The 27613-nt window shown below is 43.1% G+C and overlaps 1 protein-coding gene across 13 annotated transcripts in view; it reads right to left on the bottom strand.

The window, feature by feature from the left end:
• Window positions 1–27613, bottom strand: part of LOC105488273 (family with sequence similarity 135 member B) — a 363325-nt gene that overhangs the window by 101615 nt on the left and 234097 nt on the right. For all 13 annotated transcript variants that reach the window (XR_011606684.1, XM_011752155.3, XM_011752152.3 and 10 more), the window contains 2 exons: window positions 26013–26186; window positions 17075–17201 (listed from right to left, as the gene is read on the bottom strand). Coding sequence is in view for 12 of the 13 variants with exons in the window: in XM_011752155.3 (XP_011750457.2) it covers window positions 17075–17201; window positions 26013–26186 (301 nt within the window). In the remaining variant the exon portion in view is untranslated. The remainder of the gene's footprint in view (window positions 1–17074; window positions 17202–26012; window positions 26187–27613) is intronic.

The following is a 27613-nucleotide window of genomic DNA, read 5'->3' as shown; positions in this document are numbered from 1 at the left end:
AGGTCATGAGGATGGGACCCTCATGATGAGGTTAATGCCCTGAAGGACATTATTAAATAGGCCAGACACAGAATATATAAATCCTGCATGATCCCAGTTATATGTGGAATCTAAAAAAAGTCAAACTCGTAGAAACAGAAAATAGAAAGGTGGTTATTAGACACTGGCTGGGCAGAGGTGGGGGGAACAGGAAAGGCAGGGATGAAAAAAAAAGGACAAATTGGTTCAAGGGTACAAAGTTTCAGTTAGACTGAAGGAATAAGTTTTAGTGATCTATTGCACTGCATGGTGACCACAGTTAATGATAATGTATATTTCAAAATTGCTACAACATAGATTTTAAACATTCTTACCACAAAGTAAAGGATAAGTTGGTGAGTGACAGATCAGATATGTTAATTAGCTTGATTTAATCTGTACAAAGTATACACAGATCCAAAGAATCACACTGTATCCCACAAATATATGCAATTATTATTTGTCAACTAAAAAATAAATAGAAAGAAAATTAGACGGAACAACAAAAAAAGAGGAAAATATATGGATCTCTGTCTGCTCTCTGCCATGTACAACAAGAAGCTAGCCATCTGCAAGCCAGAAAGAGAGCCCTCACTGGACACTGGGTTTGTGGGCGCCTTGATCTTGGGCTTTTCAGCCTACAAAACTGTGAGAAATAAATGCTTGCTGTTTAAGCCAAAATAAAAGAAAAAAGTAAAAGAAAAGAAAAACATTTTTCAATTCTCAGGTGCTATATGTGTACGTGTGTTGTGCAGGGGTTGGGCAGAGAATAGACACCTACACTATTGGAGGTCAAATGGTCTTAGAGTCAGAGACACAGATTCTGGTGCACATAGTTTAATGAGGCACTGCTCTCAGAAGAAAATGATTGAGGGACCAAGATAGGTCAGGACAGATGCTAAGCAAGGACGTATTTTCTATTAGTAATTGGGTTAAACTTGAGACGAGGGGTGGGCAGTCTTCCACACCCAGGTGCCAGGCAGTCATGAGTTGTGAGCAGGGACAGGTGAAGCTCTGAGCTTTCAACACCAACCCTCATAGCAACTGGCAGGGTGGTGGTGCATGGTTCTGGTAAAGGAGATCTGCATACTATGCACAGAGGAGGGAGGAAGAAGTTCCAGTTATATTAAAGGTGTATGCTCATTCCACAGGGGCCTAGCGGAACCTGGAATTCATGAGATTTTGCAAGGAAATAGTATTTGAGCCACGTTTTAGAGGTGGATAACTTATCATTATTATTATCCTATATAACAAGTCATCAAGAAAAATTAGGAGATAAAGTACCTTGAAGTTCTAAAAAAAATACAACTTTCTGGGAACCCACTGTGCGTGTGCATGTGCGTGTGTGTGTGTGTGTGTGCACGCGCATGCACGCATGTCATTTTTTTTTCATTGATTCTACAAACAAATAGCGAGCATTAGTTTATGTTGAACACTATGGTAGGTCATGGAGACACTGTGATGAACAAGAACATCTATGACACCTGCCCTCATAGAACATAGAGTCACTGTTATAAACTAAGACAAATGCACAAAAGGAAAGGAACAAAATTCTGTTACAATGTATGACAAAGGAACCTGACAAACCTAGGAGTCAGGAAAAGTTCTCCCAAGGAATTCACCTTTAAACTGATCTGAAGGATGAATAAGGCCAAAGAGTAGGGGTTGTCCAGGAAGTGGGTGCAGCATGTACAAAGCCCCTGTGGTTGCACAGAACCTGGGTAACTCAGGGCTTTTTGTGTGTGTTTGTTTTGTTTTTGAGATGGAGTCTCACTCCGTCACCCAGGCTGGAGTGCAGTAGTACAATCTCAGCTCACTGCAACTGCCATCTCCTGGGTTCAAGTAATTCTCCTGCCTCAGCCTCCCAAGTAGTTGGGATTACAGGCGCCCGCCACCATGCCCAGCTAATTTTTATATTTTTAGTAGGGATGGAGTTTCACCGTGTTGGCCAGGCTGATCTCAAACTCCTGACCTCAAGTGATCTGCCCGCCTCAGCTTCCCAAAGTGCTGGGATTGCAGGTGTGAGCCACCACACCTGGCCCTAACTCAGAGCTTTCTGTACAGAGTCTGGCCTCTCCAGAGCATGCTCCATGACAAACTGTCCTGCCTTCAGCAGGAAAGATATGCTCTCTTCCATGTGGCCCCAGCTCCCAAGTTCACAACTGATCAGATCAGGGCAGACATGTGACCTAAGGGCAGCCAATCCCTAGGATGTCCAGTGACCTTTGACATGGCTGTTGCTAAAACCTCTGCTCAAATATAGGTGCTCATCTTTGCCCTAGTCAAACCAATAATCCTCTTTAAAAGTGTTTTCTGGGAAATAAGAGCAGAGTCAGCTATTTGAGAGTGGGGGAGGGAAATAATTAAATACAAAGTGAATCCTCAAATCAAGGGCAGCCCAGGCAGCTGACAATGGCACATTAGTAGGGACATTCATGAATAGGATCCTATCCAGCCCTGCTGGGACCTGCCTTGGATCCAGAATTTCTCACTCCAATTAGCAAAACTCTAGGCATACAACTGCTCCTACCTTTGGCATGCTATGAGAGTCCTGTTGTTTTCTTAAATTTATTATTGATAGCTTTATTAGGGGTATAACTGACATACAAAAACTGCACAGACTTAAAGTGTACAGTTTGGTGAGTCTGGGCATATGTGCATGTTCGTGACACCATCACCCCAATCAAGGAAACAGTCACATCCATCACATCTAGAAGTTTCCTTGTGCTTTCTGGTGTGTTTTAATTTTGTCTCCTTTTTTTTTTCTTTCTGTGGTGGTGGTAGCGGTGGTGGTTGCTTTTTGGTAAGACCACTTAATATGAGATCTGCTCTCTCAACAAATTTTTAAGTGTACAATACAGTATTGTTAGCGCTAGGCATTATGCTGTACAACAGATTTCTAGAACTTATTCATCTTACATAATTGCAAGATGAACTGCAATGAAAAAAAAACTGCCTATTGTCATATGTCTCTGTAGTACATCTTTAATCCTGCTATCAAGGCAACCTAATAGAATATACAGAAGGTTGTACCTTATAGCTTCTACTGCCTTCTTCATACACACAGAAAAGCATCCGTTTCTGAGCCATGCACGTGACTGCATTCTGACCCTATCTTGGGTACTTTATGTGTGCATTGTCTCTGGCTCAAAGAAGTTAAATGATGAAATCAAGGACTAGAGCAACTAGGACTAAACTTGGACCTAAGTGTTTGACTCTCAAGTCTATATCTTTTGGACCATTCCAAGAGACCTCATTTGGGGATGGACATCAGAATTATGTAGTAAGATTTTTTATACTGCTATCCAAACTTCACTCTAGCTGGGCTGAATCGGAATCTTTAGGTGTAGAGCTGAGGTATGCATAATTTAAAAAATCCTCTCCAGAAGATTTTGATGTGCACTCCTGGTTAATAACTATGGCATCACCCCCAGCTGCAGGAGCAGGTGCTTTCTGCCTATTCCCCAGTACCATATTCAAGGTTGTTTATCACTCATGAGCTGCTAAGAAGTGCACATTTGTTGGACTTCTGATGTTTATTTTTATGTTAAAGAATACACGGAGATATTTGAGGCTATGGAGTTGAGGGACATATGTTGGCGGGGAGCGGATCTGTGTTTGACAAGGTAGGTTTCACAGGCTGAGCTGAATGACAGACTTCCCTGAGCCGGCATACTGGGAGCATATGTCATATACCCCCACAGCTTCTGGCTGCTCTTCAGAATTGACTTTTCTTCCTCTTAAGCCTCTCAAGCAGTACCATGAGGCCAGCATGGGACTTAGGAAAAGGAGGAAGACAGGAAGAGGACAGCAAGGCTTGCAAGTGCTGGCTGCATTACAGCACAAGGTCCTGATGTCCCCCTGGTTCCCAGGATTCTCTTCAGCCATCCAGCTGCAGCATCTGTTCTTTCTGGGCCAGCTACAATTTCAGACTGAGGACAGAGCAGCAGGGGTATCCAGTAAATAGGTGTAAAGTGTCCTGTTAGTCTGCTGATTGGGTTCCAAACAGAGCACAGCTGCTTTTATGTTGACTGCTTTATCCCTCCTGCAAAGTGCCCGTGTTTCCCTATATGAACGCTCACACGTGTGTGCATGTGCACACCACACTCACACGGAAATCGGCAATGCTGTCAGCACAATGCTGGTTGGTCAGCTTCTGGCTGTCCTCATTACTAGGGGAAGTCATTTAAGGAGTTTCATGGGGTTCACACCATTGCATCTTCCTTCCATGCATTGCCCCTGCTATGTCCTCCTCTTTGGCACCTTTTTCATGGGGTCCGCTAGAAACTGAGTCTGAAGGAATCATCTCCAAGGGTGTCTGGGCCTGGCACTGGACACCTTCTATGATCTGACCCATCTCCAACTAAAGCTCACAAAGCATACACAATCTCAAGACCATAACACAAATGTTAATGATGTCTTGCACATCAGACTCCCAGCCTTCAATAAATATGGTCCTTCCATCTAGCACGCCTTTCCCCAGAGACCCATAGTTATAGTCAGAGTAGGTAAAACAGTGCTGAAGTAACAAACAACCCTAAACTCTCAGTGGGTAACAACACAAAAGCTGAGTTATCACTGTGGAAAAGGCAGCCTTTGTGGGCAGTTTTACAAGAAACAGGGAGTCAGTGTTTCAGCCCTTCCATTTTGTGATGCTGCCATTTTAACATACACCTTCTGTATTAGTCTGCTCTCACGCTGCTATAAAGAACTGCCCGAGACTGAGTAATTGAGAAAGGAAAGAGGTTTAATTGACTCCCAGTTTCACATGGCTGGGGAAGCCTCAAGAAACTTACAATCATGGCAAAAGGCACCTCTTCACAGGGCGACAGGAGAGAGAATGAGTGCTGAGAGAATGGGGAAGACCCCTGTAAAACCATCAGCTCTGGCGAGCACTCACTCACTATCACAAGAACAGCATGGAGGAAGCCGCCCCTGTGGGTCAATTATCTCCACCTGGACCTGTCCTCCTGCCGCCCCGCCCCCTCCTCCCCACCCCACCCATGGGTCAATTATCTCCAACCAGACCTGTCCTTGACACTTTGGGATTATTACAATTCAAAGTGAGATTTGGATGCAGATACAGAGCCAAACCATATCACCTTACAAAGGCACCACAGAAGGGGGTGGAGAGTAGCACATAAAATATTTTTCAGGGATGAGATATGCATCCACTGGCTAGAGTCCAAACACATGGCCCCAAACCAACTACAAGAAAGGCTCAAAAATGGGTCTTCAATTGCGCATGTAAAGATCAAATGAGAATACAGCCAATCTCTGCCACCATGGTCATTCTGATCAGCCACAATCTATTTCACTCTTCTTTCCACACCTAGAGTAACCACATTCCAGGGAAACAGCCCTAGGCTCATGAAGTCCCAGCTTCATACTGAAACTGCAGAATCCCTGAGTGATGGGTGCTGGTATTGGCATTAGGTCTGGATGTGACTCTTTTATGTCCAACAACCTAAGACCTGGACATATAAATTCACTACCCTTCAGAATGTACAATACTAGAAAAATAAGAGGATAACTGACAAAATTACTCCCATTAGGAGGAATGGAGAAAAGCCTCACTTGTAGCAGCCATGGGTCTACAATAGTTCTCAAATGCTGCTGGGCAGGCAAATTGAAAGCCCTCTAGCTGGAGCTGGGAATGGACTCATGGTTAGGCACAAATTCTGCTACTGATTGGAATTCCTTGGTCCGTGCGCCTGGACTCATGTAAGCTGTGCCCACTGAGTCTCCTTCTAAGAGGCTGTTCACCATTATTCTTATTCTTCTTGGACTGTTCTGAGGTAGACAGTGGGAACATGACACTTTGGGGACTATATGCTTTTTAATGCCTACCTCTTGCTCTATAGCACCAGAGGCCAAAGGGTTGATAACAGTCTTAAAGAGTCAAACATTCTTGGAGTCCAAGTTGGTAGTTTCTTTGACAATATAATTTTCTTCAAAAGACTGATTAGGCTGTCAATCTATTTGTTTCTGGTCTCTTCTAGTAAACACATTCAAAGTTTTAAAATCTGCTTTGTTGCTTGGCTTTTCATATACAGGTTACATGAAGTTACTTTTTCGATAATTTCTAATTTATTATTTTATTTTTTATTTTTATTTTATTTTATATTTATATATGTTTTTATTTATTTTGAGACGGAGTCTCGCTCTGTCACCCAGGCTGGAGTGTAGTGGTGCAATCTCAGCTCACTGCAACCTCCGCCTACCGGGTTCAAGCAATTATCCTGCCTCAGCCTCCCAGTGCTGCTGGGACTACAGGTGCCCGCCACCACACCCAGCTAACTGTAATATTTTCAGTAGAGACAGGGTTTTGTCATGTTGGTCGGGCTGGTCTCAAATTCCGGAACTCAAGTGATTTGCCCACCTCAGCCTCCCAAAGTGCTGGGATTACAGGCGTGAGCCACCGCGGCTGGCCTCGAGATTTTTTAAAATGGCTAATTTGTAAACTCCATGAGAGTAGGGACCAGGCAGACTTGTTCACCACCATTGCACTCATCCTTAGCCCTGAGAGGTTTAACATAACCATTGTCCACAACACATGAGTGCACAATAAATGGCTTAGACTCAGTTACACTAACTGCAAAAAAGAGCAAATACTAAATAACTTTTTATTAAGGAGACACCTATTTCTGATGACTCTGTGCTAGGTACAGAATGTGACAGATATGGCTTCCAACTTACCAGGAAGATGAAAGGAGGTGAGCAGGTGAAAAGTGACTCCAAGTGGACAAAAAACAAGTATTGGACACAGTCAGATCTGGAGTCACATCCAGCCCTGCCAGGAATCAACTGTCTGATCCTGGCCAATTTGCTTAAGTTATTAGAGCTCTAGTTTCTTCAACTATATAATGTGAGTATATTCAGGCAGGTGCGAGGAGGTATATTAAAAATATACAGCAGAGAGCCAAACATAAATAAATGCTCACTACATTTACCTGACATACTTATGTTACAAGGTCCATGGGTTTGTAGTGTCACCATCACAGCATCCCGGGGTGGGAGAATGGGGAAAGGAGAAAAAACAGGGTGGGGAGAAAGGGATTTCCCAAAGGAGAAATACTTTACCCTTCCTGAGTCCCACATAAATCTTATAGGTTAAGAAGATTTCATCCTCCCATCAAGAAAAGAAGAAGAAACAGGATCCAAATGGTTAAATGGCTCACTCAAGCTCTCACAGTTAATCCATGGGAAAACCCAAGCTTAGCCCTACCAGGTTTCCTTACTCCAAAGCCACTATTCTTGCTCTATGTCCTGCTTCTCTGTCACCTTGTACTCACTCAGTATGTATCTACTTCATGTCTGTCATGCACCGTGAGCCATGCTGGGCTCCAGGGACACAGTGGGGGAGTCATGGACTGCCTGGAAAGGAATTCCAGTGCTTCACTGTCACCATGTGACATCTCCATCATGCCCAGAAATACTGGTGTGGAGCAAGGATTCAGAAGGCAGACAATGTGGAACAAGGCAATTTTCAGTAATAGAAAAGGGTGATGTATAACTTAGCAATACTGTAGACCATTGCATTAAAGGCCCATTTTTACTGATTTATATGATTCATGAAAATGACCTGTGGAAATATGTTGGGTTCATATGCAGATTGATGTAATGCACCATTTACTCAAAGCACCCCTTAGTGTGTGTACGGTATAGCAACTTGTATTTATCTTGCAGGATTTTATTAAATCAAGCAATCATTTAAAAGATAAATTTTAAAATTTTATAATTTTAATGGGGGAAAATGCAAAAGTGCTTGACATCTTAATTCTTAAAATAGTAGAAGTTATGAAATACCTTTTTTAACTATACAAGTTTTTTTTCTTTAACTTGTGTTTTTATGTTTTCTTGGTAAATTATTTTTTATTTCATTTTTTAAAATTCTAGTAAAAACTTTTAATTTGAAATCTATCCTCTAAACAAAATCGTAAGTGTTCAACACAGTATTTTTAATATAGGCACAATATTGTTTAGCAGATATCTAGAATTTATCTATCTCACATAACTAAAATTTTATACCCATTGAACAGCAACCTCCCACTTTCCCCCTCACCACTGTCAACCACTATTATACTATCTTTTTCTATGAGCTTGACTATATTAGATACCTCATATGAATGGAATCCTGTAGTATTTGTTGTTCTGTGACTAGTTGATGTCACTGTGCATAGTACTAAAATTCATATGGAACTACAAATGATCTCAAATAGCCAAAGTAAACTTGAGAAAGAAGTACAAAGCTGCAGGCATCACACTTCCTGATTTCAAAATATATTGCAGAGCTATAGTAATTAAAACATATGATAAAGGCATAAAAGCAGATATATAGACCAACTGAATCAAACTGCAAGCCCATCCAAACTCACCAAATTGTAGACGCTAAATACGTACAGGTTTTATGTCACTCATACCTCAATAAAGTGGTTTTAACATAATAATAGAAAACTAAGAAATGAACCAACTCATATACAGTCAACTGATCTTGGATAAGGTGTTAAGAGCACACAATGGGGAAATGACAGCCTTCGTAACAAATGATGATGGGAAAACTGGATAGCCACACATAGAAGAATGACATTGGACCAATATCTTACACCATATACAAAAATCAACTCAAATGGATTAAACACTTAAACATCAGACCCCAAACTGTAAAACTCCTAGAAGAAAACATAACGGGAATGCTTCATGACATTAATCTTGGCAATGATTTCTTGGATACAACACCAAATGAACAGCAAGGAAGGCAAAAATAGATGACCAGGACTACACGGAACTAAAAAGTATCTGCACTGCAAAGGAAACAATCAACAGAGTGAAAATGCAACCTGCAGAATAGAAGAAAACTATTTGTAAACCATATATCCAATAAGGGGTTAATATCCAAAAAACATAAGGAACTCCTATAATTCAACAACAATAACAACAACAAATAAATAAGTAAATAAATAAACTTGATTTTTAAAATTGGCAAAGGACTTGAATAGTCATTTATCCAAAGAAGACATACAAGTGGCAAATGGGCATATGAAATGATAGTCAGCGTCACTAATTATTAAGAAAATGCAAATAAAAAACAAAATGAGATATCACTTCACACCTCATTGTCACCACGTGACATCTCTCATCATGCCCACCAGTACTGGTGAGGAGCAAGGCATCAGAAGGCTGATGAGACGGAACAAAGCAATTTTCAGTAATAAAAAGGATGGTGTATAAGTAAGCAGTACTGTTGACTTTTGCATTAAAAGACTCAATTAAACTTGTCAACAGTTATCTTGTAAAAGAAAGATAAGTGTTGACAACAGTATGAAAGATAAGTGTTGACAACAGTATGAAAGATAAGTGTTGACAAGAACATGGAGAAACTTGAATCGTTGTACAACATTGATAGAAATGTAGAATAGTGCAGCCACTATGAAAAACAATATGGTGGCTTCTCAAAATGCTAAAAATATAATTATTATGTGATCCAGAAATCCAATTTCTGAATATATATCCAAAACATTTGAAATCAGAATCTCCAAAAGAAATCTGCACTCATTTGTTCATTGCAGCGTCATTCACAATAGCTAAGATATGGAAACAACTTACATGTCTATGAATGAATGAATAGATGAAGAAAAACATATCTGTATACACATACACACTGGAATATTATTCTGTCTTAATAAAGAATGAAATCTTGCCACATGTAACCACAGGGATGAACCTGAAAGACATTTTTTTTTCTGGTAACTTTGGTCCTTCTCCAGGTAGTTAACCTTAAAGCATATTATTCACAAATGTCAAACAGCGGCACCTCTTGCATTCAGCTACTTCATTGGTGTACAAATGTCCTTGTGGCACACTCCGTGTGCAGGAAGCCATGCTGCCGCAATGAGTGTTAGCAAAGCCTGGGGCCAGAGAGGACTGAGTTCTAGGTTCACATCTTCAAGCCTTGGGGAAGTCCTCTAGGCTCACTGGGCTCAATTTTTCTATGTCTATAATCAAGAGACGATAATGAGGGATAATAATAATTGCTCTCAGAACTGAATTATGACTTTTGTGGGCCCCAGGCACCTTTGCCTTCATAGGCCTCCTTCATCCATAAAACAAGTACTTACAATTATATTTTTGCACCTGTTTGTATAAAGGTGAATATAATTCAGACTGGACCACATTCCTTATTATTTTCTGATTTTAAAAGAAATTAAAACATTCCTTTGGTCCTTAAAAAGTACTGTAGACCCTAGCTAGTACTGTAGACCTGGCTACATCTACTGTGGCCACTCACTGTAGATATAAGAAGATATAAGTCTCTATCTCCTCACCTCACTGATTCAGCACTAACTGAGCACCCACAATGTGTAGGAAACTAATGGGCACTGAGGGCTCTAGAAATGAATATGCTACACCAGGCTCGGATGAAGACTGCCATTTCCATTGCTGCATCACGAACCCCTTACACAGTGCCTGAGACAGCGTTAATGCTTGATTAATGTTTGATTAGTGAATAAACCAATGGCAGCATCTCTGCTCAAAGAGATGTCACCGTCCAGAAACAACATAATGACATGTTTAATGATAATTATGCATGTCTGTGTCTTACATATGTGACTCTACGTCCTCATGAAAAGAATATGAGGGTGTTCACAATAACAAGCAAGGGCATATTCAAAGAAAGGGCAAAGTGCAAAGAATCCAATAGAAATGGGTATAAGAGAATAAAAAGAAGAGCCTATGTAGGAGAAATAAGATTTCTGCCTGAGAGGCAGCTCTGTGCCTCAGCTCCCCCTCCCCACCCTGCCCTGCCAGACACACACCTCCCATCAGAGGAGAAGGGGTTGTCACGGCACAAGGCTCGGCATGGAAGGAGCCTTATAAAGCTAAGCACATCCTCTTGTCCAGTGTGAGCGTTACCCACTTTGAGGAAGATATCGTTCTACAATTCTCTGCAATTCGACTTAAAGACAGCTTCAGAGTGGCAACCTTGTACGTTTTCTCAATGACATGCATTCCTCTGTCTGGGAAACCATCTTCAAAGTAAAACAAAGGAAGGCGGATTTCACTTTGTTGGCCAGCACATTCATCTCGGAGAAAGGTGCTCTAGCAGAACACCCTCCCCACCGCAGGGCCGAACTTATGATCTCCACGGGTGAGCCAAGGCACTGGGAGGCTCAACGTGCAGGCTGGAAACAGGCCTGTTGGGAAAGTCAAATGCCTGACACCCTAAGTGCTTTTGTTCTTCTGCGTTCAGATGTTCTCAGATTCCAAGGCATCCAACACTCATTTACTCAACAAAGGCTTCGTGGCCATCTGTCATGTGCCAGGCACACATAGGTAAATAAATTAGAAACACACCCTAAGCTCTGGTGGAGCTTAGAGTCTGGAGTCCCACTTCTGGATATATATCCAAAATATTCGAAATCAGGATTTCCAAGAGAAATCGGCACTCCCATGTTCACTGGCACATTATTCACAAAAGCCAAAATGTGGAAACAACTTAAATGCTCATCAATGAATAAATGGATAAAGAACACACGCACACACGCGCGCGCGCGCGCGCACACACACACACACACACACACCCCCACATACACACTAGAATATTATCAAGTCCTTCCAAAGAAGGACAAAAGGTATCACAACCTTCTTTGGTTAAACATTCACATCATGGTTACTGATGGGGATGAGGAGATGGCATCAGGCTCACTGATTTAAAACTCCAGCTTGGTCCCTGCTCAGCTGTGTGGCTGCAGTGACATACTTAACCTCTCCCAGTTTCAATGTTTTCATTTGTAAAAGAAAATATGAAAGGGCCATTCTGTGAATTGAAGGAGTCCGTGCACATAAGTGGCTTACCAGCATATTTGATGTAAAGTAGATGCTCAAAAATATGATTTGAAATGATCAGTAACACACTTTTCACACTGTTGTGAAATGTGTAATTTTCAATTATTTCATGTACAATAATTGTTTCATGTACAACATGGTGAATGACTCACAGGATCCATTAAGGGTTGGCACTGAGTTTTTATACATTGTCTTAGCCCCTGCAGCTCACAGATCCTAGCACACAGTAGGCACGAAATAAATGGCTGATGAATAAATGAGCGTGTGTACTAAAGCTCCTGCCCAAGGAAATGGAGGTCTGAAGACAAAGAAATCTCCCTAAAGTCCGTGTCTCCCCACTAGGCTGCCATTCTTCCCTTGGATGAAGGAACAGCCCTCCTTATGTCAGCGAAAAGAAAAGGAGTGTGCAGACTTTATTGGGGAAGAACAGGTTGCACCTCACTCTGAGTAACTGGATCCTTGATTTTTTTTTGGAGACAGAGTTTCACTCTGTCACCCAGGCTGGAGTTCAGTGGTACGATCTCGGCTCACTGCAACCTCCGCCTTCAGGGTTCAAGTGATTCTCCTGCCTCAGCCTCCTGAATAGCTGGGATTACAGGTGTCCACCAACACACCCAGCTAATTTTTGTATTTTTAGTAGACACAGGGTTTCTCCATGTTGGCCAGGCTGGTCTTGAACTCCTGGCCTTAGGTGATCTGCCTGCCTCGGCCTCCCAAAGTGCTGGGACTACAGGCGTGAGCCACCACACCCAGTCTGAGTCCTTGATCTTTAATGACAGTCTGTCAGAGCCTGAGTATTCATCAGCTGTGATGGCTATTTATGTCTCAACCTGGTCAGGTCACAAAACCCAGGTATTTGGTCCAACATTGCAGATGTTTCTGTGAAGGTATCTTTTAGAGGAAATTAATATTTAAATCATTAGACTTTGAGTACAGCAGATGACCCTCCGTCGTATGGGTGGGCCCTGTTCAGTCAGTTGAAGACCTTTCAGTAGAAAAAGACTGACTTTCCCCAAAGAAAAAGAAATTCTGCCAGCAGACGGCATTCAGACTTGGATGGCAACTCTTCCCTGGGTCTCCAGCCTGCCAGCCTACCCTGTAGACTTTAGACGTGCCAGCCTCCACAAGTGCGTGACCCAATTTCTTAAAATCTTAAAATACACACGCGCAAACACATTCACACACACACGTACAACTTATCGGTTCTGTTACTCGGGAGAAAGTAACACATCGCGCATGTGCCAACTGCCCCCAACTGGACCAGGCAGTGTCAGGGATCTCACAATTAAAAACAGCACACAAAGGGCTAAAGGAGGCCTCCGGGGTGATCATATCCAATTGTCTCTCTATACCTTGAGAAACTGAGACCCAGAAAGGGTAGGTGCCTGGCTCAATGTCACACAGCAGGTTGGCACTGAGGAAAACCACATGGCAGACCCTTCACTCAATGTCTCACCACAAGGCTGCATTGGAGCTCATGGAGTAACATTTGATTTAATTATGTGGATAAATAACAGAAAAAATAATTTCAGCAGGAGGTTTTTATTGGGCATGTTTGTGTCAGGCTCTATGCGCAAGGCCTTTATAAGCTTATTTCATTTCATCTTCTCAGCACCCTGTGAGCCAGGCATTAGTATCTCCTTTGACAGCTAAGCCATGAGTCAAAGAGGGTAAATAATTCCCCTAGTGTGAAGTTGCTGGTTTCAGATGCAGAGGGAATATAAGTACTTGTTCCACCAACTCTAAATGTGGAATGTCTAGATGTCAAAGGTGCTGCAGGAAAGAACAGAGGCCACGAGGGGAGAGGGGCCGGGGCTAATGAGAAAAAGACATGGCCTGTCGCAGCAACCCTCACCTCCCTGTGATTTTTTATGCCAATCAGCTCATTTTGCTATGAAACTCCAGTTTTGCAAATGTCTCTGCAAGGAAAGGCTTATTTTGAAGGGAGCACCTGTTCTCTAATCCTTCCAGCTGATGCTGCAATCTGTGCGGATTCCAGTGTTATTTGTTAATGCGCTGGGCTTCTCAGGGATTTGGATACAGAGCTCCCAGGGGAGGTGGAAGGAGTGGATTTTATTCTTTGCTTGGCAGCACTTCTCTGGTGGGAAGGCACAGGGTGGGTGCACAGCACTGAATCTGCATAATTGGATGCGAATCAAATAGAAAATGCACAGGAAAAGAATCAAGTCCTGAAAATAACCCATTGAGCTCAACTCCGTGAGCAAGTTCAAAGCTAAGCACTCACAAATAAACCATTTTATCTGACTCTGGTAAAAGACAGGGATGTCTGCTTTGACACACATCCCCAAAAATAGCCAAGAAGAGAAATAAAAAGAAATGCTATACTGTATCATGGGCCTAAGTCTATTTCTGTGGTGTTTTTACACACATTAACTTCTGAAATCCTCCCTAGAAGGTAGATGTGATCCCATTTCACAGTTAAGAAAACTAAGTTTCCACAAGAGTGAATGAGTTCCCCCAAGTCACACAGCATTTACCATAGCGGGCATTTGTAACCAGAGTCTGCTTTCTACCACATCGTGTCAGTCTCAGAGATAGAAATTTGGCTGGGCCATGCTCAGATGTGTCATCTGTAATAGAGTCTGGTGGACTGAAATGGTCTATCATGTGTCCCATTCCATCCCACCCCACACCAGGTCTAATGTTCTGAGCTGGGCAAGCACACGTCAGCGGAGATGCCCCTCCTTCCACAGCTGCCTCCTGCAGCCTGTTGCTGGCTCCTGCCGTGTGAAGCAACGGATGGTCCGTGTGGCCTCAGTGTCTTGCTGCTCAGCTTCCTACATGAACAGGATTCACACATTTATATCATTCATTCCCCACACTTTTATTGAGCACTGAGTATGGTGGGCATGGTGTTGGCCCTAGGGATGGGGAGCTGAATGAGGAGGTTTCTATTCCCAGCCACTCAGAGCCCAGTGGAGGAGGGACACAGAAATGCCTAGAGAATTGAAGAGGAAGTATTTCTTTTTAAAAAATCAGAGAGTACTTTCACATTAGCGGTGGCATCTAACAAGGTCTTGGAGGGTGTGCGGGGATTTGCACATCAGAGTCCTTCAGGACAGAAACCTTCTTGTAGTCATCTTCATAAGCTCCTGTGGCAGCCTCGGCAAAGGCCCTTGGCTTGGGAGATGAGTGTTGAAAGTGTTCTGAATTGATCTGTGACCAATGACATCCCCTAACGCCCCAGGCCACATTCCCTGGAAAACAGTCTGAGTGGAAGATTTTCAGGCAGTAGATTACTAAGGTTCTGAGGGCCAGCCCTGGCTCTGAGGCTCCTCAGTCTCCACATGCGGTCTACTGAAACTCTAGGTGCCAGCCCACATGGGGGCTGAAGGAAGGAAGGCTGGACACAGGGAGAAGCTGAAATGTGATTTAGTCACTGCAAAGGCTTCAGCTGACCATGGGGAGCTCTGCCTCAGTGGTGGTCCTGGTGCAAAAGACCCGCAGCAGGGATAGTCCAACGACATGCTACAGGGCTCACTGCTTTCCACTCGCTTTCTTACTCATTCAGTTCCTATCTTCTGGGCCCTACATCAGCGCTAAGGATATCAGGTTCTGAGAAGCTCAGTGGTTGACTGAAGTTCTGCATCTACAAGTCGTTGGAGTCTACCCTGGAACTGGTCTTATTTGGCTCTAAAATCTGCTCCTTCCATCACATAGAACCCCTTTCTGGCCTCAGGTCCTCTCAGCAGGCTCTTGACCACTCTTTTCTTTGCTTCTCAGGACCATAAAGTCGCGTGACACAGCAGCTTGGACCAGATGAAGACACGACTTGGGCAGTTTTTGCCACCAGACCTCCTGGCTGGGTCTCAGAGCTTGCAAAGATGACATCACGGGAGAGCCAGCTGAATGCATTACCTAATATTCTGAACAGTTTGTGCACAGAGCCTGACTGTATATGAGGATAGAGCACCTCTTTTGTGGGGCTGACTGGGCATGGACAGTTTAACACATAATGTGGGCTACTCAGAAATTAGTAGTGATGGTTACTATTAGTGTGATGGTTACTTTTATGTATCAATTTACTTGGGCCACAAGGCACCCAGATGTTTGGTCAAACATTATTCTGGGTAAGCCTGTGAGGGTATGTCTGGATGAACTGGTCAATTGAATAAAGCAGATAACCCTCTCTAACATGAATGGGCCTCACCCAATCCACTGAGGGCCTGAATAGGACAAAAAGACTGAGTGAGAGAAAACTGTCTCTTATTTATTGTCTTTGATCTAGGACATCAGTTTTCTCCTGCCTTTGGACTTGGACTTGGAATGGGCCTTATAACACCAGCTTTCCTGGTTCTGAGGCCTTTAGCCTTGGACTGGAATGATACCATCTGTACTCTTGGGTACAGCTTGCTGGATGAAGATTTGGGGGCTTCTCAGCCTCCAAAATCATGTGAATCAATTACTTATGATAAATCTGTGTGTGTGTGTGTGTGTGTGTGTGTGTGTGTGTGTGTGTGTATGTGTGTATCCTATTGGCTGTATTGGTCCTGTTTCGCTGGAGAATCCTGAACAATACAGGCTGGTTATTTATGAGTAGACCACTAATAAAAACCCAGCACACACTGGCTCAGGAGAAATGAGCAGAATCATACCCTGTGTAGTTAAAGCCCTGCACATCACAGAAGAGTAAGGGTTGTTTCTTGGGATAAAAGAACAAGGAGAAGGACAGGATATGTATAGTCAGCAGCTAGTGAGTATTGGATACCGGGCTAGGAACTTTACATTCATTACAACATTTGGGTACATATAACACTTCATGAGATTATTAGCTATTGGGGAGCCCACTCTACAGGTGGGAAAACTGATGTTCAGAGAGTGCACAAATGAAAGTGGGAGCTAGGTTTTGAAAGCAGGCATGGCTTTCAATGTTATCACACAGTCTGAGTGGCCCCCTCACAGCACAGCCTCCTGACCTACAGAGAACCGTATTCTTCCAAGAGACCACATATAAGAAGTATCATATGAAGACCATATTCCTTGTATCTATCCCAGGGCTTGGCCTTAGAAATATTTCTGATAGAGCTTGTAGTGATAAAAAGAAGAGGTGGGAAGATGGTGAAAGGAAGGGTTAAATTAGCAAAAATCTCTGAAGGGGATGTTTCAAAGAAGCATGAATCTCATAGAACATACACTCTGCAAAGTAAAGTTTGAAAGTTTTGAAGCAACTGCCCCACGCAGGCCTTACCTCTGAGGAAGTCGGCTTGCAGTATCCAGCTCCAAAGACCAAGTTTTCCAGAGAAATGATAGACTGTTCTTGTCCGGTGTCTGGGCCACCTTTACCAAGCCAGGAGCCTCTTCCTGGACGAGTAAAACTAAATGAAAGATAATTGAAAGGGTGAAAAAGGAGGTAAAGAAAGTGATGGTGCCATTAACTCAGCCCCTTTGAGGGGTGTTCCTGTGAAGCCTTTGGGATAAGTCATTTAGGAGTAGTTCACCCCCAGGAGGTGTTTGCATGTGACATTTGTGGATGTCTTGATAATAAAGAGGGTATAACTGGCATGTAAGCTTGAAAGTCAAAGATGATACACATCCTACAACGTGTGCATGTAAATGCCCACCCTGAATACCAACAACATACCTGTAAGAAACACTGAAGCAGAGCTCCAAGCTTATATCACTAGAGGGGAAGGTGGCATGGGCTCCGGAAGTTTCAGGGGCAACTCTGACCGGACAAGGTCTGAGTCCTGTCACTGCTCCTTCCACCCCCTCGTCCCACTCCCTGGACCTCTTTTCTTCTGTGGAAAAGCATAAACCATCTTCCTCCATGATCCACACAAGAGTCTAATACGATGTCAAAGACTGTCATAAGCCAGAAAGCACTCGCTGTGTCAACGCTAATTGGGAAGACCATAACCTACTCAGCTCACAAATGCGCAGTTCCTGCCCAGCTCTGCAATCCAAAGATTAATGGACATGTGATGGCAATGATCAATGTCAGGATCAAAGGAGATTAGGAAAAGATGTGTGATTATTAAAATTTATCATATTTGAGTTTATGATCATCTTCCTCTATCTTTACCTGTTTGGTTTTCATCAATTGATATACCAGTAATGTTTACTCATTCTCGTATTCTTTTTTAGATCTCTTCTATTCAATTTCTTTTCCAATGGATGTTTTGTCATATTGTGGATACTATATTCTAGGCATGTTTTAGTCCCTCCGTAAAATTTAAAGTCTCTGATGGCAAAGAGAGTCTTGACAATAAATAGCCCCAGGTGACATCTTCACCATCTTCACTATGGGTGCTTAAGAAACATTTGTGGAAGGGCTTAATCCAAGAGATCCAGGTTCCTGCTTAAAATATTGACAGGAAAATAAATTTAGAATTATATTTCCGTTTAATTCATTTATTCAAATATGTATTAGGCCCATACCATACGCCAGGCAGTGGGTTAGGTGCTAGGATGATAAGATGATTAAGGCACAGCCTTCACCTTAAGACATTTGTCTAGAGAGCAAAGGAAACCAACAGATGTAATACAATGCAGGAAAATTCAGGCCAGTGCGTGCAGGAAAGCAATTTCCGAGGCAAACGAGGTAAAAAGAATACCATTCAGGACATAGGCATGGGCAAGGACTTCATGTCTAAAAATGGCAACAAAAGCCAAAATTGACAAATGGGATCTAATTAAACTAAAGAGCTTCTGCACAGCAAAAGAAACTACCATCAGAGTGAACAGGCAACCTACAGAATGCGAGAAAATTTTTGCAATCTACTCATCTGACAAAGGGCTAATATCCAGAACCTACAAAGAACTCAAACAAATTTACAAGAAAAAAACAAACAACCCCATCAAAAAGTGGGCAAAGGATATGAACAGACATTTCTCAAAAGAAGACATGCATACAGCCAACAGATACATGAAAAAATGCTCGACATCACTGGCCACCAGAGAAATGCAAATAGAAACCACAATGAGATACCATCTCACACCAGTTAGAATGGCAATCATTAAAAAGTCAGGAAACAACAGGTGCTGGAGAGGATGTGGAGAAATAGGAACACTTTTACACTGTTGGTGGGATTGTAAACTAGTTCAACCATTATGGAAAACAGTATGGCGATTCCTCAAGGATCTAGAACTAGAAGTACCATATGACCCAGCCATCCCATTACTGGGTATATAACCCAAAGGATTATAGATCATGCTGCTATAAAGACACATGCACATGTATGTTCATTGCAGCACTATTCACAATAGCAAAGACTTGGAATCAACCCAAATGTCCATCAGTAACAGACTGGATTAAGAAAATGTGGCACATATACACCATGGAATACTATGCAGCCATAAAAAAGGATGAGTTTGTGTCCTTGTACGGACATGGATGCAGCTGGAAACCATCATTCTCAGCAAACTATCGCAAGAACAGAAAACCAAACACCTCATGTTCTCACTCATAGGTGGGAACTGAACAATGAGATCACTTGGACTTGGGAAGGGGAACATCACACACTGGGGCCTATCATGGGGAGTGGGGAGGGGGGAGGGATTGCATTGGGAGTTATACCTGATGTAAATGACGAGTTGATGGGTGCTGACGAGTTGATGGATGCAGCACACCAACATGGCACAAGTATACATATGTAACAAACCTGCACGTTATGCATATGTACCCTAGAACTTAAAGTATAATAATAATAATAATAGAAAGAATTTGTCTAGAGATGATCCTCAGAGTATGGCCAATCAGCGAGGGGGCAATAAAGCCAGCCTCTCAGGGTTCAACTCCCTAAAGGCTGTGTGACCTAAGGCAAGTTTTTAATCTCCCTACTCTGCTTCTTCCTGTCAGAAGGTTTGATACCAGCACCCTAGCCATTTGGTGGTTGTGGGGGTCACATGGGATAAGCTAGGGGTAGCTTCCAGTACAGTGTCTGGCAAGCAGCAAGGCTTCCATCAATGCTAGGAGCTATCTGTTGTTAATACCACACATATAATAAAATAGAATCACTGTTCTGATTTCTTTTGAATTGCAAGTTGAAGAAACTCTATAATTTACCTGGAAGATGGATAAAAGGAACATCCACAAGAAAAGTAGAAAGTGTGTATGTGGATATTCCTGGCACATTCACTGGACAGACTGCAGATTAACAACTAAAATAACTTGTTATTTACTTAATTAGCTTTTCTGGTGGATCTGAATCCCTCAAGTGAAATCCAATCATATCCATTTGGGAGTTAAAAATGGATTCTTTGCTTCAACTTGTTTTAGTGAAGGCTAAGGGGTTTTGGAGGTTAAATGTTAATTTCACACCTGTTTCATGATAATTGGATTTAACCACTTTTCTGGAAAAGTTAGTGCTTGCCCTATTTGACAGGCATTTCCCACAAGCTTAAAGGGTTCCCTTTGTTTCCAGTTGCTGTGATCCAACTGATAGAAGTTCTTCCTGCAAAATCCAGAAGACAGAAGACAGAAGACAGTTCTATTTTTACCCCCATCCCTGGAGAAATCTAGCCCTTACTGTGAATTTATATCTGTGTTTCACTCCACCAAGGTTTCTGCAGACAAACTTGCAAGACTCTTTCGGTCGGAAGGTTAAACATTTTACTAAGATTTCTGATTCCCAAATTCTCATCAGGATAGTATCAGGGCCCCCGTTATAAAATGGGAGTGAAGCCTGCTGATATGGTTTCACTGTGTCCTCACCCAAATCTCATCTTGAATTGTAGTTTTTGTAATACCCACATGTTGTGCGAGGGACCCAGTGAGAGGTAATTGAATCATGGGGGTGGTTACCTCCATGCTGTTCTCCTGCAGTGAGTTCCATCTCATGAGATCTGATGGTTTTATAAGGGGCTTTCCCCTATTTGCTCAGCACTTCTCCTTGCTGCTGTCATGTGGAAGGACATGTTTGCTTCCCCTTCCACCATGATTGTAAGCTTCCTGAGGCTACCTCAGCCCAGCAGAACTGTGAGTCAATTAAACCTCTTTTCTTTATTAATTACCCAGCCTTGGGTATTTCTTTATAGCAGTATAGGAATGGAATAATAGAGTAAACTGGTACCACAAAATGTGGCAGTGACTTTAGAACTGAGTAACAGGCAGAAGTTGGAACAATTTGAAGGGCTCAGAAGAAGACAGGAAAATGTGGGAAAGTTTGGAATTTCCTAGAGGCTTGGAGGACTCAGAAGACAGGAAGATGTGGTAAAGTTTGGAACTTCCTAGAGACATGTTGAATGGCCTTAACCAAATTGCTGATAGTGATAAGGGCAATGAAGTCCAGGGTGAGGTGTCTCAGATGGAGATTAGGAACTTCTTGGGAACTGGAACAAAGGTGATTCTTGCTATGCTTTAATAAAGAGACTGGCAACATGTTCCCCCTTCCCTAGAGATCTGTGGAATTTTGAACTTGAGAGAGATGATTTAGGGTATCTGGCGGAAGAAATTTCTAAGTGGTAAAGTTTTCAAGAGGGAACAGAGCATAAAAGTTTGGAAAATTTGCAGCCTGATGATGCAATAGAAAAGAAAAACCCATTTTCTAGAAAGAGACTCAAGCCTGCTGCAGAAATTTGCATAAGTAATGAGGGACCCAATGTTAATCACCAAGGAAATGGGGAAAATGTCTCTAGGGCATTCCAGAGACCTTCTTGGAAACCCCTCCCATCACAGGCCCAGAGGCCCAGGAAGAAAAAATGGTTTTGAGGACCTGGGACCAGGGCCCCCTTGCTGTGCGCAGCCTAGAGACTTCGTGCCCTGTGTCCCAGCTGCTCCAGTTGTGACTAAAAGGGGCCAAGGTATAGCTCAGCCCATGGCTTCAGAGGGTGCAAGCCTCAAGCCTTGGCAGCCTCCACTTGATGTTGAGCCTGCAGGTGCACAGAAGTCAAGAATTGAGGTTTGGGAATCTCTGCCTAGATTTCAGAGGCTATATGGAAACTCCTGGATGTCCAGGCAGAAGTTTGCTGCAGGAGCAGATCCCTCATGGAGAATCTCTGCTAGGGCAGGGCAGAAGGGAAATACAGGGTCAGAACTCCCACACGAGTCCCCACTGGGACATGGCCTAATGGAGCTATGACAAGAGGGCCACCATCCTCCAGACTCCAGAATAGTAGATCCACTGATAGCTTGCCCCATGTGCCTGGAAAAGCCACACTCAACATCAGCCCATGAAAGCAACCAGTAGAGGAGACTGTACCCTGCAAAATCAAGGGGCATTGCTACCCAAGGTCATGGGAGCTCACCTCTTGCATCAGCATGACCTGGATGTGAGAGATGGAGTCAAAGGGGATTATTTCAGAGCTTTGAGATTTAATTACTGCCTTATTAGATTTTGGACTTGCATGGGACCTGTAACCCCTTTGTTTTGGCCAATTTGGAATAGATATATTTACCCAATGCCTGTACCCTCAATGTGTCTAGAAAATAACTAACTTGCTTCTGATTTTGCAGGCTCATAGGCAGAAGGGACTTGCCTTGTCTCAGTTGAGACTTTGGACTTGGACTTTTGGGTTAATGCTGAAATGAATTAAGACTTTGGGGGAATGTTGGAAAGGCATGATTTTGTTTTGAAATGTAAGGACATGAGATTTGGAAAGGATCAGGGTGAAATGATATGGTTTGGCTATGTCTCTACCCAGAGTTCATCTTGAATTATAGTTCCCATAATCCCCACATGTGGTGGGAGGGATCTGGTGGGAGGTAACTGAATCATGAGGGCAGTTACCTCCATGCTGTTCTTGTGATAGTGAGTGAATGCTCACAAGATCTGATGGTTTTATAAAGGGCTTTTCCCCTTTTGCTCAGCACTTCTCCTTGATGCTGCCATGTGAAGAAGGATGTGTTTTCTTCCACTTCCACCATGATTGTATGTTTCCTGAGGCCTCCCCAGCACTGTGGAACTGTGGGTCAGTTAAACCTCTTTCCTTTATACATTACCCAGTGCCAATTATTTCTTCATAGCAGAGTGAGAACAGACTAATACACCTGCTCTCTGCCCTTTCAGTTGGCATAAACACTTTGCATTAACAAACTGGCCTCTAATCTGATGTAACTTCCAGTCTAACCAACTCAAAGCTGCTGGAGTCTTTACAAAACATAGATCTTACCGGGTAACTCTCCTGCTGAAAACATTCAGTGCCTCCTTTTTATACAATAAACAAATTCTCAATTCTTTAATGTGTCATTAATTACTGTATTAAACTGTAACTCCAATTTACCATCCCAAATTCACTTTTCACTGTCACAGTCTCTCGTCCTCTAGGTGTAGCACAAAGACCGTTTCTTCTAGAAAGATTTCTCTCATGTCCCTGAAGTAGAGTTGCTTCTTTCCCATGCTAACGATTACATACCATTTATTAAATGCTTTTTATGTACTAGACATGAGGCCTAGGTGAGGGCTTGGAATACGAGAGGTGCTAAATAACAATCAACTGAATTAATGGCCAAGGGTTTTACATGTGCTGTCTCATTTAATCCTTCTAAAAGCGTTCTGGTATGTACTGAAACTGAAACTCACATGCTCAAACTAACAGAGTTAACAAGCAGAGGGCTCAGATTTGCAACATGGGTCTGTCTAACCCTAAAAACCATCCCTTTAATTCCTACCCTACACTGGGTTCCCACTCCACTCACTTAACAGGTATTGCTCAGAACTAGAGTTTGGTCTACATGTGTTTCTGCCGGACTCTGAGACTTTAATGATGTCAGACTTGATTTATCTCAGAGTTTCCAGACATGGCCTCTCTAGAAGTGGCCAAAGCTTTTGCCACCCACCTTGAAGGAAGCATGTTTTCGCCACGTGCAGCACTATACACCTCATCCCATTGCACCTTCTCATCATCCCTGTTGGGTTAGTATCACATCTCATTTTTAAAAAATTTTCGGCTTGGTGCAGTGGCTCACACCTATAATCTTAGCACTTTGGGAGGCTGAGGCAGGTGGATTTCGTGACCTCAGGAGTTTGAGACCAGTATGACCAACTTGGTGAAACCCTGTCTCTACAAAAAATTAAAAAAATTTAGCTGGGCATGGTGGCTCCTGCCTGTAGTCCCAGCTACTTGGGGGGCTGAGGCAGGAGGATCACTTGAGCCCAGTTGGCAGAGGTTGCAGTGAGCTGAATTTGCATTACTGTGCTCTAGCTTGGGTGACAGACAGAATGAGACCCTGTCTCAAAAAACAAAACAAAACAAAAAAACAATAAAAATAAAATAAAATAAATGGAAATTACTTTGACTCATTCATTGACTTATATGTTGAAACAGACGCTAGAAAAGTTAGGTGACTTATCCAAGAATTCCCCAAAAAGTAAGTGGTAGGGCTAGATGATAAGATGGTCTTGACTCCAGCCGATGAAAGAACAGTTTGATCCCAGGGCCCCAGAATCTGCTGCAGGAAGCTCTGCCTTTCCTACCGCAGGCTGTCTGTCACCTTCTCTTGCCTCATCTTCAGCAGTGACAGCCTGCTAATCGCAGGACCTGACCTCGCTAGCCTCACCTCATGGAGGGCAGACAGATCATGCCCTTAACTCTGCATTGAGGACGTGATTTGCCAGCCTTGGAGTGCGTTAGGAGCTAGGGAATATCCTTTGGGAATATTCTTCACAGGATGATAATACTCTCTGCTGCTTTCTGGATTCTATATCTCCTGTCACTTCCCAAGGTCAGGTCTGCTCTCCTTTGTTTCTGTAACTGTGAATATTGTAACATTTTCTACCAATCTCTACCACAACAGCATAACTTCACAAATGCAAATGGGCCCACTTCATTGGACTGTGAACTCACTGAGGGAAAGATCTATTCCAAAGTATTTTTATATTCCATAGTAGAATGTACTGCATATTCTCTTACACTTTTCCTAGAGCACAGCAGGCCCCCAGTAAATACCCATTGAGTAAAAGAATAATGGAGCCAGGAAAGGAACCCAGCAGATGGATGTGGTCACTGGATCACACCTCCAGGGGCACCAGCTCCTGGTCACATGGCATGGGTCAGATTGGGTAACTAATTTCCCACTCTCTGACCCCAGCAGAGAACAGGGGCTTCAGGACAGGAACAGCAAACGTAGTGAAAATTCTAGTCTCCTGTACCTGCACTTAAACTCTCAGCACTGAGAAGCCATTCAGAAAAGAGAAATTAGGAAAGATTCCTTTTGGAAATGCCATGCTACAACATTCTAGGCATAAACACTGCACACATGCAACTTTTGCCCATGTGTATATGTAATGTTTTGAAATTATTTCATGCACCGATCTGGCCATGCTCGGAGTAGGTATGAAGACAGGCAAGCACAGTACAATATGCTACATGTTGTCAGTTCTGTCCCTCCACTTGGGACATTCATAGAACCTCAGTGGTTCACATGATCTTGAACATGTTCTGGGAAAATTCACAGAAGGGAAGAATCAAACCATATGCATGGGCTGGGCATGGTGGCTCATGCCTGGAATCCCAGCACTTTGAGAGGCTGAGGAGGGTGGATAACCTGAGGTCAAGAGTTTGAGACCAGCCTGGCCAACATGGTGAAACCCCAGGTCTACTAAAAATTACAAAAATTAGCTGGGCTTGGTGGCAGGTGCCCGTAATCCCAGCTACTCAGGAGGCTGAGGCAGGAGAATCACTTAACCCCGGGAACCGGAAGTTGCAGCAAGCCGAGGTTGTGCCATTGCACTCCAGCCTGGGCAACAAGAGCAAGACTCCCTCTCGAATAAATAAATAAATAAATAAATAAATGGACCTTCTACATTTGAACAAATAACTACTTGGGGAAGAAAAAGAAAACTAAGCCCCTATCATGTGCCTGGCACTATCTTCATTTGAGATTCACTAAAATCTTATGTAGATGGGATACACATTAGTATCCCTGTTGTAGAGGATTATATGGCTCAGGAACATTAAATGACTTCTGAAAGAAGGCACAGTTAGAAAAATGTGAAGCCAGACTCCAAGTCTTCCTGGTGTAAGCCATAGTTTGCAGGTTTTCGACTTCCGGGTCCCACACCAGTCTCCCCTTGGGACCTCCTCCTTACTCTCTCCCATGCTCCTCAATGAGAACCAAAGCTTAAACCTGCAGCCTTAGAGAAACTCCCTTGCGTGTGCTGATCTCTCCTGGAAAACTCCCTGCCCCTCCACCACACCTGCAATGGAAGGTAGGTCCCACATATCAGGGCTGCCTCCAAACTTCATACCTGATCAAGGGCTGCTGCAGAGCCACCAGGGCAGCATGGACGGTCACTGAGATCACAGACAGGTGGAAATAGTCGAACATGACTGGGACCTGGTGGTGCAGACCATTCCTGGGGTGGAAGTGCAGGCCAAGCGTGCGGCTGCTGACCATCGGTGCCCCGGCCACATCCCTCAACCTAGAAGGCAAGCATGTGAGCTCATGTGAGAAATGGTGGGTTGCCCCTGCTGTCATCCTAGCATATCTGTATTAAGCCTCTCCATTGGCCAAGCACCATGCATACATCGTCTTATTCAGTCCTGCAAGTGCTCTGCCTGGTAGAGATCATTTTTCCCATCACTGGCAGATGAGAAAACCAGGGTTCAGAGGTATTACTGGATATCACACAGCTGCTACACAACAGATCTGGTGACATGCTGCACTGTCAGGAACATCAAGCTCATGTGTCAGTGATGGATAGGAAGCACACACTAGCTTTTCAAGACTCTTCAACACTGAAGCCTCCTACTTTTTCCACTTCATTTTTATTTCCCCCATAGATGTCCAGATGTCCAGTGCTCTCCTCATAATGCTGCACTGACTGTGTGAGCCTATGTTTTCGAACAGATTCCTACCACTTAAGGGACTATGATTAATGCATCTTTATAATCTCAATACCTAGCCTAGTATCTGGCAGGTATTGAGAATATAAATACAAATTAAAATGAACAATTGACTGACTGAATGAACAAAAGAATGAATGACACCCAAAGCACAGTGCTTAAATAATCTGACTAGTTTCATCAAGGGTTCCCCAATGTCTGCTCCAGTATTTTGTAATTGACACGTATCTGAGTCTAAGAGATTAAACCAACTGTCACAGCATCTTTGATGATTAAAAGAAGATTGGTTGTTACCTATATAAAACCTGGGGCCATGTTTGCCCCAGGAAGACCCAGCACTAATCTCAAATCCTGAGAACCAGTCATTTGGGCTGTGCAAATTTCTCTGAAGCAGAACACAAGGGAAACCTGGGAGGAGCATCTTTCATGAGGAGAACAGAGAGGAAATGCTTGTCCTCCATCCATAGATAAGGAAATGAAGCACAGAAAGGGCCAGATGGAGGGAGCAGCCTCTGGAGACCCAACACCACGGGCTTTGCTTCCTTGAAACCCTTGTTGCTTGTGTGCAAACAAAGGCCAAGTGAAAGAGCCAACTAAATTATTGGAGCTCAGGATGACTCCATAGATTGAATATGAATAATGATCCCCTGGTACCAGAAAGAAATCTGTTGGGGAGAGGGTGAAGGGTCTACCCCATGAATCTCAGCAAGGTGTTAACATTTACATTATTTTTAATTCTGGCTACAATGTATTGAGAGCTTATTATGAACTGAACATGTACTTTTCCCTTTAATCCGCATGGCAATTATAGGAGGTATTTATTGGCATTATTCTGTTTGTAGACAAGGAAGTAAAGTCAACAAGAGTTAATTAAAGCCACAAGACAAAAATGTAATCTTGGACCAGGTCTTCCTGATTCACAGTTATTTCTGAGTTACTGCTCAATATTGCTTTGAATCCAGTCAGACCCAGGTTCCTATGAATCACAGATATATCCCTAGGG

This window comes from Macaca nemestrina, chromosome 8 (genome assembly GCF_043159975.1).
Source record: "Macaca nemestrina isolate mMacNem1 chromosome 8, mMacNem.hap1, whole genome shotgun sequence".
NCBI lineage: Eukaryota > Metazoa > Chordata > Mammalia > Primates > Cercopithecidae > Macaca > Macaca nemestrina.
The sequence above is the reverse complement of the archived record's forward strand: the minus strand, read 5'-3'. Positions and strand labels throughout refer to the sequence as shown.